At 38.5% G+C, this 14,099-nt stretch overlaps 1 protein-coding gene across 1 annotated transcript in view; it reads right to left on the bottom strand.

Annotated features, from left to right (window-relative positions):
• Positions 1–14,099, bottom strand: part of Dek (protein) — an 89,935-nt gene that overhangs the window by 9,694 nt on the left and 66,142 nt on the right. Inside the window, exon 7 of the mRNA XM_071690580.1 lies at positions 1,328–1,480. Coding sequence (XP_071546681.1) covers positions 1,328–1,480 — 153 coding nt within the window. The remainder of the gene's footprint in view (positions 1–1,327; positions 1,481–14,099) is intronic.

Raw genomic sequence — 14,099 nt, 5'->3', positions numbered from 1 at the left:
GCCTTAGTGCCTCACCCTTAACAGGCCACTAGCAGAAGGTAACTCTAGTAAAGTGTTTTCAGAGGCTCATACTGACTACTACCTAATGTTCCTATCTAATGTTCCTACCTACTACAACCATTTTGCCAAAAGGCAGGGCTACTGCAAAGTGCTTACTGCATAAAAATCTAGTTACGAAGAATGAGTTATGTGAGTTAAATGTTATCAAGTGTTCCGGGTGATAAGGAGAGATTGTATATTTGTGGACAGAATGCCAGTAGTCCACGTATGGGTGAGACAGAATGAAAATAAGAGTTACTTGGGTCAGAAGAGTGCAACTTGATAACTACTGAAGTGCTGGCTCACTATGCAGCTGTTACTAACACTCCTGATACACAGGCAAGTAGTACTGGTAATATATGCTGTACCTACTTCACCTTCAACCTAGCATGCACGGAGTACAAGCACCCTCCCCCTCCCCAGCCAGCCACATGTGTATCATTACTTCAAATGGGTTGGCAAATATTCACAAAATCGTGTATGACAAAAATTATGATTATTGATATTATTAACTTTTATTACAGGTTATATAGCGAGGAGTTGATTGAATTTTGATATTTTTATATGTTAAACTTAATTATGAAAAAATTATATATAAATATACTAAAACTGCTTGAAAATGTGACTTAAATCACAAAAATCGTAAGGTTGGCTACCTAGGTAAATATCATTATGGAGATGCAAACTTTATTGCTCTCTAGCTCAAAACTGTTTTAATTGTTGTTGTTGTTGATTCGTCACTATGGCTCTGAGAGCCTCATAAAATCACCAGACATTCAAAGATGTAAATTACCAATGGTTTATTCATATTCATTTACCAGTACTTTGTGACTGTAGCACGTGATAACAGCATTATACAGCTAATAATTATTTATAAGACTAATGCCTTGACACATATGCCAATTATTGGGGCTGTATTAAATCATATTGTTGCTTTATATCCATACCACTAAGTTTTCCATCTTTTATCAACCATTTTCTTTATCATACACTAGTAATCTGCTTTTTTTCAACCACAACTATTACAATACACTATAATCGACTACTCCTAATTTCTTGTATTTTCTTTCAAGTATCCAAATTATATTCCTATAAAATCCACTTCAAAGTGCTTGCATTGTACTAACCATTCTATTGATACATACACTTATCAACATAGTTGTGAAAATTACACCAATCCTAATACATTCATAAAAGTTTTCTTTCATAACACTCCATAAATTAAACTGTGTCAGAAATGTGACAGTTAAAAGAAAAAGGTCTTGTGAACAACAGAAAGGATACTTACAGATTTCACAGTCTCCTTAATGAAATCTTTCTTATGTGTAAGATCAAAGTCAGGATATTTATCGTATACTTGTCGACATACACTCTTCATAGTTACTTCTTCCAAATTCGCACCTTCTAAAATTTTCTTCACCATTACCTTAAGCTCACCATCCTGCCAAAGTAAATATATTTCATTATTCTTTTGCCTCCGTAATATTTACGAGCTAATCCATAAAAAGTCACTTAACTAAATTATATCTCTCTTTGTTCTTGTGTGCAATGTTGAATCAAGTAATGATAAACAAAGACCTGCAATTCTGTCAGCATTCAAGTTTAATCATCAGACAGTCCTTAAAAATAGAGTATAAATATATGAAGAAAATGGCACAAGGAATTCAACATCAGAGATGCAATGCACATGCAGAAATCTGTTCATTATAACTTGGATTCTAAATCTGTCAAAGTAGTGTAGTCTTTCCACATGGGAAATTCTTGTGTACTAAAGCAACATCAATTTCCTAGAAAAAAATTTCCTTCCATAGCAAGTCAAGTTTATGATAACAAATATTTGCCTAGTACTGTTGGAACAGTTTATAACACAATAAAATCTCATCTGGCAGCCTTCCAAATAAGCACCTATGAGGGTACTGGTAATAAGTGAAATCCTCAGCATTCAAATTCTATGTAATCAACTATCAATACCTCAGTCTTAATTTTACACCTATCCCCTGCACAATGGCAAATCATTTGCTGGATTTTTACAAAAACAACTTACAAATTAAGGAACCTTTTCATTTGATGAAAGGTTAAAATTTATTAGAAAAGAATTGGAGTAGGTAGTAGTTGCTATGCAGCCAACAACCAATGAGGTATATTACCAGCACCTACATGCCTCAGTATCAGGAAGGTTAGTGATGGCTGTGAAGTAAATGAGCACTTTTTGGCAAAAACGTTGGAGCAGTGGCCAGTAGTAGTAGGTTGGAGCATTAGCATTAGGTAGTAGTGGTCAGTAGGAACATCTGGTAGGAGATTCTCCAAACACTGTGCTAGAGTTGCCGTCTGCCAATGGCTTTTAAGGACGAGGGACTAAAGGCTAAGAAAAGGCATTGGTGTTCACTAGTAATGGAGACTATTGCTGTGGCAACCCCCCTTGAAGGAGTTCCAGTTGGGAACAGGTGTCAAGAGATATGAACAGATTTCAATTTCAGTTCACTAATGACTCTCCTACTTTTGTTGACTTTCATGTTCAATTAAATGACTGCTTTGCACTGATACTTTGCTGTTTTGACTATGCAGCATCTGCATAGTACAGCAATAACAACACATTTGAAAAGATTAAAAAAAAAGAAATAAGAATCAAGTAAAAAAGTGAGAAGGGAACAGTGGTAGCAGCATGGTTGTGGATTGTAATTTTTTTATTTTGCTTAAGGTTTCAGCCCTAAATTACTACATTGCACAGTTGCTCTACTGTATTAGCTACAGTTTCTGTTGTACAGTAATGTAAGAAAGGACTCAAGACAATGGGAGGGAGGCAACAGCAAGGCTAGCAGCAGTAGTAGTGAATGTGGGAAAAAGGGGTCATCATTATCTAATAATTTCTCAAAACACTGCTAAATTTGTTTATGTGGATAAAAATGGTTTTCTGTTCTCAGGTTTGTTTATATTTTGTCTTTTGGCCAAAATATTCCTGTAATCATATATCTTCTATACTGATATCGTACCTAAATTCAGGAAAATCCCAGAAACTAGCTGTGGCTTGGCCCTAAGGTTGCTGCATCTGAGACAAAGTGTATGATTCATCCTTTTCATAACAGTGCATGTGAAATAAATGGGAAATAAATATCAGATGCATCACTATGTAGCATTAATACCACAACCACCCCAGTCCTAAATAGTTAGGATTCCAAGTCCTCTCTGTTTTGTTATTCAGAAAACAATCATTACCCATGCTAAGAAGACAGACAAAATAATTCTCTAGACCTTTTAAATTCTATCTTCATAGATAACAGATTTATAGCAATATTCAAATTACTAATAATAATTAACCCCAGCAATCAAATGAATGTATAGCTAAAAATCCGAGCTCATGATCAACCCCTAACTGAACTTCCAGTGCTTGGACGATGAATCTTCCTAAAATACTAAATCATTTCAATATCACTCTTTGTGGTCTCCTGACTAGTAAATATGATGGCCATTTTTGTCACCTGCTCTTCGTGGTCTCCAGACTAGTAAGTATGATAGTTGGCCATTTTTGTCATCTGAATCACATACAATCTTGCTATTATTGCACAGTACAATCACCGTGCCATCCCTTTCTGCAAATTCTCATCCAACAATTTCTCTTTTGTATACATATCAATCAGCACATAATACAGTGAAATCCATCGGCCTTCAACCCCACTCACTTGTGCATACTTAGGTAGCATCTCTTCTTAAACCATGCAGTCCTGATCAACAATCCTCTTTAAGCATACAATTTTGTAAGCTTTTCCCAGCTTTTATTTACACCAGGGAGACCATTCCCCAAATAATACCCTCACTTACTACATAATCCACCATGCATTTGTATATCCTCGCCTCAACTCAGATCAAAACTGTCAAATCATTCACTAATCTCATCCCAACAAGAACTTTCATCTTAATTCCACTCATAAGCATTACTATTCACCATCTCTTGTGGTCTACTTCTATTCTAAATAATATCAATCTTTAACTCACTTCCTTAAGCTTTAACAAGTTCCCCATAGTAAATTTTTCATAATTTTCATCTCGCAATACCCAGACATTACACTACGAACTTTTCCAAATTCTACCACCTTCCTCTTTTTTCATGAAAAGAAGCACCTATTTCCCCTTTATTTTCCTCCTGGTTATAGCTATGCACGTTCATACCATCCGTTTTGAGCTTTCAATCAGAAATCTTCACTTGGATCTTCTGTTCCCAATTTTAAGTGACAATACTAGGTAGGCATGTTTGCCAGACCCCATGCTTCTGCCTCTGTTGATTGCATCATATGACATGCAGGGAATGTGAATATAATATTCCCTACTTAAAATCCAATAATTCAACTTCTCAGTACAATAGCAACCCTGGTTGTCCATATAATTGTGTAACGATTCATGTGAAGTATAACTGTATAATGAGGAACACCAGTGTAATGAAGAATAAATTTATGCCTAATGTTCCAAATTTATTTGGAAATAATGATAAGCTGTTGTTTAGCTGTTGCCAGACTACTCGTGTGTATCAAAACCTCGAATGAAAAGTATCATTCAGTAAGTCTTAATTACTTTCAGTGGATGAAGAGGAACACAATCTTGTCAAGGAACTTCTCACTCCAAAGGAGGCTATTTTTTCTAGCTAGTGATAAAAGCCTGTAGCTGCTTTAAGCAATGCAGCCTTGAAACAGCATTCTGAAGTTCCTGGAAAAGGGGTCCCACAGAAATTATAAAGAAGCCCGGATGTTATCTTCCCGAATGAAACAAAGCTCAAGGGGAATGGGTTGGGAGTGTCTTTGAAGTAGAGTCAGAAGTAAGTGTGAGGGTGAGAGCTAAGGGCAAGGTAGCTTGCTGCTGAAGGATTTGTGTGAGTGAGAGAGTGAGTGAGTGTGATCAAGCCTCAGGTGGATTACAAGATTCACGTGAGTGATTGTTAGTGCTTATACACCTGGAAGAGAGGCAAACAAGGAAGAGAATCAAGTGTTTTGGGAGAAGCTCTGCCAGTACATCAGCAGCTCTGATGCATGGGATCTAATATTAGTGATGGATGACTCACAAGAAAATGGTGAACAATTTGTGAATAAGTTTGCTGAAAAAAGACAGGCAAATGTGAATACTAAATTTAAAAATGGGAACATATATAAGTATGTTTGTGTGAGTAATAGTTATGGGATGAGGATATTACTAGTTTATATACTAATTGACTGATATGAAAAGGAAAGACACTTGGATGTGTGTGTACTGAAAGGAGCAAGGGTGAAAGTTTGTAGGGGCTTTAGGAGTTGGAAACAATTTGGGTGGGAAGAGAGTAGTGAAAGTGAGTTAAAAAAGAGGCTTGTGTGAAGAGATACAAGCAAATATTGAGTGTAGAGTGGCAAAAGGTAAGAGGAAATGAAACTGTAGTTGGGGAAGAATGGGAGGTATTTAGGTATTTATGGAAGCACTGCTTACATATGCAAGAGGTGTGTAGTATGCACGGATGATGAGACAGTTGGACTGGTGAGAAAGGGTAGTGTGAGTTTAGATGAGGAAGGTAAGTTACTGGTGAAAGCAAAAAAAAGAGGTATATGGTTGTGTGCAAGGAGTGCAACTGATTATATACATATGAGAAAATGACAGATCAAGAGAAAGGTGCAGGAGCTCAAGAGGACAAATGAGGGTTAGGGAGAGCAAGTATCAATAAACTTTAGGGAAAACAAGATGTTAAGGATGGAGGTTAAGAGTGTGAGGAAAACGATAGAAAAAACAGGAACAGTGGTGAAGGGAAGGCCAAATGAGGCAGTGGTAACAGGTGCTGCTGAGGTGATAAGGGGATAGAAAGATTATTTTGAAGGATTGTGCAAGAGGTTGCACCACATGTGAAAAGTCACTTTTAGCCTAAATAACGCCAGGACTCTTTCACAGAAATTGGTCATGGGGTACTTATAAATTCAGAAAAAACATTTAATAACCACAAGGAAAAAATGAAACACAAAATGTCCAAAGCGCTTTTCTGTAATTCACATCTTTAAGGGAAAAGAGAATGAGGATAAATCAGTACATGGCCAGTAAAGAATGAGAGTGAGACCTCCTGTGGTGTATGGCATTTGATATATGGCAGCTGTCAAAATGTAAGTCTGTCATAAACATGTTACATGGTCAAAACATAAGGAGTTGATAACAGATCTTGCCTTTGACAGAACTATCCAGTATGTATAATCCAGTGCTAATATTCATGTAACATGGCTCTGTATGCTTAAGATAAGATCCAATAATATTTCTACTGATAAAAAATTAAACAACAAAATTATGGAAGCATTTGTCCGTCTAGTACAAAGAATTCTTCTCAACAGGGATAAACAACGCCCTAAATTTGTGTTGTTTAAAACTAGCAAAAAGATCCTTAGCTCTCTGTTCTATATAAAACAGAGCACTCTTTGTACTTTGTAGATAAAGCCATATTAATTCATGGATGAAAAGTTTGAGAATATCTATAACAGATTAAAGAGAAAGTACCGTCAATCTTTCATCAACAAATATCTTTTTCTGATAAGAAAAGCATTTAGCAGAGCTAACCCCATGATCCCAAGAAAAAAAGATTTAGTCTGCCATTTTCAGATAATTCTCCTTACTTTCCCATCTACTCAAACCTTAAATACTGGTGATGCCTACAGCAATACCAATACAATTGTGGCTCTTCTAAACAATAACTCATTTGATAAATCACATGGTTTTAATTACAAAAAGTACTTTGCCATTTCTTCGCTGATCCTGGTGCTACCTTACTAATGTGGGAAATGGCGAATAATAATAATAACCCCCTCCCCCCTGCATGTGCGCGAGGTAGTGCCAGGAAAAGACAACTAATGCCACATTCGTTCACACTCAGTCTCTAGCTGTCATGTATAATGCACAGAAACCACAGCTCCCTTTCCACATCCAGGCCCCACAAAACTTTCCATGATTTACCCCACATGCTTCACATGCCCTGGTTCACTCCAATGACAGCACGTCGACCCCAGTATACCACATTGTTCCAATTCACTCTATTCCTTGCAGGCCTTTCACCCTCCTGTATGTTCAGGCACCGATCACTCAAAATCTTTTTCACTACATCCTTTCACCTATATATACATACATAATAATCCATACAAGCACATACACATACACAAATATACATATATACACATGTACATATTCATACTTGCTGCCTTCATCCATTCCTGTGACTACCCCATCCCACAAGAAACAGCATCGCTACCCCTGCTTCGCTGTGGAAGCACCAAGAAAAGACAAAAAAGACAACATTCATTCACACTCAGTCTCTAGCAGTCATGTAATACACCAAAAGAACAGCTCCCTATCTACATCCAGGCCCCACAGACCTTTCCTTGGTTTACCTCAGATGCTTCACATGCCCTGGTACAGTCCACTGACAGTACGTCAACCCCAGTATACAAAATTCCAATTCACTCTATTCCTTGCACGCCTCTCACCCTCCTGTTTGTTCAGGCCCCAATCGCTTAAAATCTTTTTCACTCCAACCTTCCACCTCCTATTTGGTCTCTCACTTCTTATTCCATCCACCTCTGACATATATATCCTCTTTATCACCCTTTCCTCACTCATTCTCTCCATATGTCCAAACCATTTCAATACACCCTCCTCCGCTCTCTCAGCCACACTCTTTTTATTTCCACACTCCTTTCTTACCCTTTCATTACTTACTCGATCAAACCACCTCACATCACAAACTGTCCTCAAACATTTCATTTCCAACACATCCACCCTCCATACAATCCTATCCATAGCCTATGCCTTGCAACCATATAACATCAATGGAACTACTATTCCTTAAAACATACCCATTTTGCTCTCCGTAATAATATTCTCTCCTTCCACACATTCTTCATCACTCCTAGAATCTCCGCCCCCTACCCCACCCTGTGACTCACTTCCGCTTCCATGGTGCCATCCGCTGCTAAGTCCACTCCCAAATATGTAAAACACTTCATTTCCTCCAATTTTTCTCCATTCAAACATACATACCAATTAATCTGTCCTTCAACCCTACTGAACCTAATAACCTGGCTCTTATTCACATTCACTCACTTTCTCCTTTCACACACTTTTCCAAACTCATTCACCAACTTCTGCAGTTTCTCCATCAAATCAGCCACCAGACCTGTACCATCAGCAAAAAACTGAATCACTTCTCAGGTCCTTTCTTCCCAAACAGATTGCACACTCGTGCCTCTCTCCAAAACTCTTCCATTTACCTCCCTAACCACCCCATTCATAAACAAATTAAACAACCATGGGATATCACACACCCCTGCTGCAGACCGACCTTCACTGGGAACCAATCACTCTCCTCTTCCTACTCATAAACATGCCTTACATCCTTGGTAAAAACTTTTCACTGCCTCTAGCAGCTTACTTTCCACACCATATACTCTTTAAAACCCTCTACAAAGCATCATTATCAACCCTATCATATGCCTTCTCCAGATCCATAATTGCTGTATAAAAATCCATCTGTAATTCATTCTCAAGACATTCTTCAAAGCAAACATCTGATCCATATATCCTCTATCCTCTATCACATCTGAAACCACACTGCTCCTCCCCAATTTGATGCTCTGTACATGCCTTCACCCTCTCAATCATTACCCTTCCACAAAATTTCCTAGGAATACTCAACAAACTTATGCCTCTATATTTTCCCTCTAAGGCTCAGTCTTCTGTTCTTGACACTACTTTGCTAATGAAGGATATGATGGTGTTAAATTATCATCATTCCAGTATATGTTCCTTAGGGCATTATGTATTTGCAGTTCAGAGTTTACTGATGAAGAGTTTGAGAAGATATATTCTATTGGATCCAAGTTAAAGTATCCTAGGTCTTTCATTGATAAATCCCTTAAGCTGGCAAAGGAATCATTTTATTTAAACCCAAACCTCCCCCTTTTAGTTATAGTTTTACTTTATTTCCCATGTTGCTTTTAGCAACAATAAAACTATGAAGAATGTCTTAATCAGGAACTCGCCAGAAAGTTCTGTATGATGCATCTATAGAGTACCATGTAAAAATTTTGATAAGTTTTATGTTGAGCAGACTGGTAAGGACCTTTCTGTTAGACTAAAGCAACATAAAGACAGTATAAGAGCCTGACAATGATCAAATGCCTTGTCTAATCATGTTAAAAATTATAATCACTGTATCAAATGTATCAGTTATTAACTCTAACCTCTGTATGACAAGAAATATAACTGAGTTGGATGGCTTTCTTGCTGATAAAATTTGTAAACAGTTCCCCTTCTTCTCCACATAATAATAAATTCATGATATGCATGTTGCTAGACTTGAATGCACCTGACTTCCATTTGGGTAGTCACTTTTTTACCAAGTGATGTCCTAGCTACATCTCTTCGTTGTAAATCAACTAACTGTTATATTTCCTTCTTGTATTTCCCCTGATGATGTGATTATTACACAAAAGTGCACTTTTTGCTCTCTGAGATAATGTTCTCACCTTCAACACCTTCACCGCTCCAAGAACTTTTGCCCCCTCCCCCACCCTGTGACTCCCTTCCGCTTCCATGGTTCCATCCACTGCAAAGTCCACTCCCAGATATCTAAAATATTTCACTTCCTCCAGTTTTTCTTCATCCTAATAATTACCTTACTCTTATTCACGTTTACTCTCAACTTTCTTCTTTCACACACTTTACCAAACTCAGTCCCCAACTTCTGCAGTTTCTCACTCGAATCAGCCACCAGAGCTGTATCATCAGCAAACAACAACTGACTCACTTCCCAAGCCCTCTCATCCACAACAGACTGCATACTTGCCCCTCTCTCCAAACCTCTTACATTCACTTCCCTAACCACCCCATCCATAAACAAATTAAACAACCATGGAGATATCACGCACCCATGCTGCAAACTGACATTCACTGGGAACCAATCACTTTCCTCTTTTCCTATTCGTACACATGCCTTACATCCTTAATAAAAACTTTTCACTGCTTCTAGCAACTTATTTCCCATACCATATACTCTTGAGACCTTCCACAAAGCATCTCTATTAATCCTATCATATGCCATCTCTTGATCCATAAATGCTACATACAAATCCAACTTTCTAGGTATTTCTCACATACATTCTTCAAAGCAAAGACCTAATCCACACATCCTCTACCACTTCTGAAACCACAATGCTCTTCCCCAATCTGATGCTCTGTACATACCTTCACCCTCTCAATCAATACCTTCCCATATAATTTCCCAGGAATACCCAACAAACTAATTTGAACACACACCTTATCGCCTTTGCCTTTGTACAATGGCACTATGCATGCATTCCACCAATCCTCTGGTACTTCAACATGATCCATAAATACATCGAATATCCTTACCAACCAATCAAAAACATATTCACCCCCTTTTTAATAAATTCCACTGCAATACCGTCCAAATCCACAACCTTGCCAGATTTCATCTTCCACAAGGCTCTCACTACCTCTTCCCTCTTAACCAAACCGTTCTCCCTGATCCCCTCACTTCACACACTACCCCAACCAAAACACCCTATATCTGCCACTTAATCATCCAACACATTCAAAATACTCACTCCATCTCCTCATTTCATCACTACCTGTTATTATCACTTCTCCACTTGCCCACTTCACTGATGTTCCCATTTGTTCTGTCTTATGAACGTTATTTACCTCCCATCCAAAACATCATTTCAATCTCCCTAAACTTTAAAGATACTCTCTCACTCCATCTCTAGTTTACCCTCTTTTTGAACCCTTGCACCTTTCTCTTGATCTCCTGCTGCTTTCTTTCATACATCTCCCATTCATTTGCACTCCATCCTTGCAAGTATCATCCAAATGCCTCTTTTCTTTTTGACTGACAACTTCACTTCTTCATCCCACCACTCGCTACCCTTTCTAATCTACCCACCTTCCACCTTTCTCATGCCACATGCATCTTGTGCACAAGCCATTACTGCTTCCCTAAATGCATTACACTCATTTGCTCTCATCTTTTGCCATTCTACATTAAATCTCTCCTGGTATTTCCTCACCCAAGTCTCCTTTCTAAGTTCACCTACCACTCTCTTCTCCCCAACATTATCTCCCTTTTCTTTTTTTTTTTAACTAATACAATTCTTCACCCTTCACCTCCACAAGATACTGATCAGCCATCCCTCATCTGCCCCTCTCAGCACATTAACACCCAAAAGTCTCTCTTTTACATGCATATCAATTAAAACGTACTCCAATAATGCCCTTTGACCATCTCTCCTACTCACATACATATGCTTATGTATATCTCTTTTTCAACCAGGCATTCCCAATCACTAGTCTTTTTTCAGCACAAAAATCCACAAGCTCTTCACCATTACCATTTACAACACTGAATATCCCATGTACACCAATTATACCCTGAAGTGCCACATTACTCACCTTCACAATCACTAAAATCTGGTCTTGTGCATCAAAGCTGCTGACACATTCACTCAGCTGCTCCCAAAACACTTACCTCTCATGACCAGGTGCGTAAGCAACAATAATCACCCATCTCTCTCCATCCACTTTCAGCTTTACCCACATCAATCTAGAATTTATTTTCTTACACTCTACCACATACTCCCAAAACTCCTGCTTCAGGAGTAGTGCTACTCCTTTCTTACCTTTTGCCCTCTCACTAACCCCTGACTTTACTCCCAAGACTTTCCCAAACCACCCTTCCCTGGGGACAGGGGAGAAAGAATACTTCCCATGTATTCCCTACGTGTTGTAAAAGGCAACTAAATGGGGAGAGAGCAGGGAACTGGAAATCCTTCCCTCCACTTTTACTTTTTCAAAGGAAGGAACAGAGAAGGGGGCCAAGCGAGGATTTTCCCCTCTTAGGCTCAGTCCTGTTCTTAATGCTACCTTGCTAACAAGGGAAACAGTGAACATACCTGTTCTTTTTTTTTAATTATACCTAATCACTGTACAATGTCAGCTAGGTAGCACCAGGAAACAGACAAAAAATGGCCCATTCACTCATATACACACATATATATACATAAATGCACATGTACATAACATATATATGCACATGCATAGGACATATATACACATATGTACATATTCATGCTTGCCTTCATCCAAATCTGTTGCCACCCCGCCCCACAGGAAACAGCATGCTGCTCCTTGCTTCAGCGACGTAGCGCTACGAAAACGACAAAAAAGCCCACATTTGTTCACACTCAGTCTCTAGCTCTCATGTGCAATAATTCAAAATCACAGTTCCCTATCCACATCCAAGCCCCATAGACCTTTCCATGGTTTATCACAGATGCTTCACATGCCCATGTTCAGTCCACTGACAGCACATCGATCCCAGTATACCAGATCATTCCAATTCACTCTTAATCAGTCTTAATCAGGAACTCGCCAGAAAGTTCTGTATGATGCATCTATAGAGTACCATGTAAAAATTTTGATAAGTTTTATGTTGAGCAGACTGGTAAGGATCTTTCTGTTAGATTAAAGCAACATAAAGACAGAATAAGAGCCTGACAATGATCAAATGCCTCGTCTAATCATGTTAAAAATTATAATCACAGTATCAAATGTATCAGTTATTAACTCTAACCTCTGTATGACAAGAAATATAACTGAGTTGGATAGCTTTCATGCTGATAAAATTTGTAAACAGTTCCCCTTGTTCTCCATATAATTATAAATTCATGATATGCATGTTGCTAGACTTGAATGCACCTGACTTCCATTTGGGTAGTCACTTTTTTACCAAGTGATGTCCTAACTACATCTCTTCGTTGTAAATCAACTAACTGTTATATTTCCTTCTTGTATTTCCCCTGATGATGTGATTATTACACAAAAGTGCACTTTTTGCTCTCTGAGATAATGTTCTCACCTTCAACACATTCTTCACTGCTCCAAGAACTTTCGCCCCCTCCCCCACCCTGTGACTCCCTTTCGCTTCCATGGTTCCATCTGCTGCTAAGTCCACTCCCAGATATCTAAAATATTTCACTTCCTCCAGTTTTTCTTCATCCTAATAATTACCTTACTCTTATTCACGTTTACTCTCAACTTTCTTCTTTCACACACTTTACCAAACTCAGTCCCCAACTTCTGCAGTTTCTCACTCGAATCAGCCACCAGAGCTGTATCATCAGCAAACAACAACTGACTCACTTCCCAAGCCCTCTCATCCACAACAGACTGCATACTTGCCCCTCTCTCCAAACCTCTTACATTCACTTCCCTAACCATCCCATCCATAAACAAATTAAACAACCATGGAGATATCACGCACCCATGCCGCAAACCGACATTCACTGGGAACCAATCACTTTCCTCTTTTCCTACTCGTACACATGCCTTACATCCTTAATAAAAACTTTTCACTGCTTCTAGCAACTTATTTCCCATACCATATACTCTTGAGACCTTCCACAAAGCATCTCTATCAATCCTATCATATGCCATCTCTTGATCCATAAATGCTACATACAAATCCAACTTTCTAAGTATTTCTCACATACATTCTTCAAAGCAAAGACCTGATCCACACATCCTCTACCACTTCTGAAACCACAATGCTCTTCCCCAATCTGATGCTCTGTACATACCTTCACCCTCTCAATCAATACCTTCCCATATAATTTCCCAGGAATACCCAACAAACTAATTTGAACACTCACCTTATTGCCTTTGCCTTTGTACAATGGCACTATGCATGCATTCCACTAATCCTCTGGTTCTTCAACATGATCCATAAATACATCGAATATCCTTACCAACCAATCAAAAACATATTCACCCCCTTTTTAATAAATTCCACTGCAATACCGTCCAAAACCACAACCTTGCCAGATTTCATCTTCCACAAGGCTCTCACTACCTCTTCCCTCTTAACCAAACCGTTCTCCCTGATCCCCTCACTTCACACACTACCCCAACCAAAACACCCTATATCTGCCACTTAATCATCCAACACATTCAAAATACTCACTCCATCTCCTCATTTCATCACTACCTGTTATTATCACTTC

The sequence above is a fragment of the Panulirus ornatus genome, chromosome 48 (genome assembly GCF_036320965.1).
Source record: "Panulirus ornatus isolate Po-2019 chromosome 48, ASM3632096v1, whole genome shotgun sequence".
NCBI lineage: Eukaryota > Metazoa > Arthropoda > Malacostraca > Decapoda > Palinuridae > Panulirus > Panulirus ornatus.
This window is presented reverse-complemented; position numbering and strand designations above follow the sequence as displayed.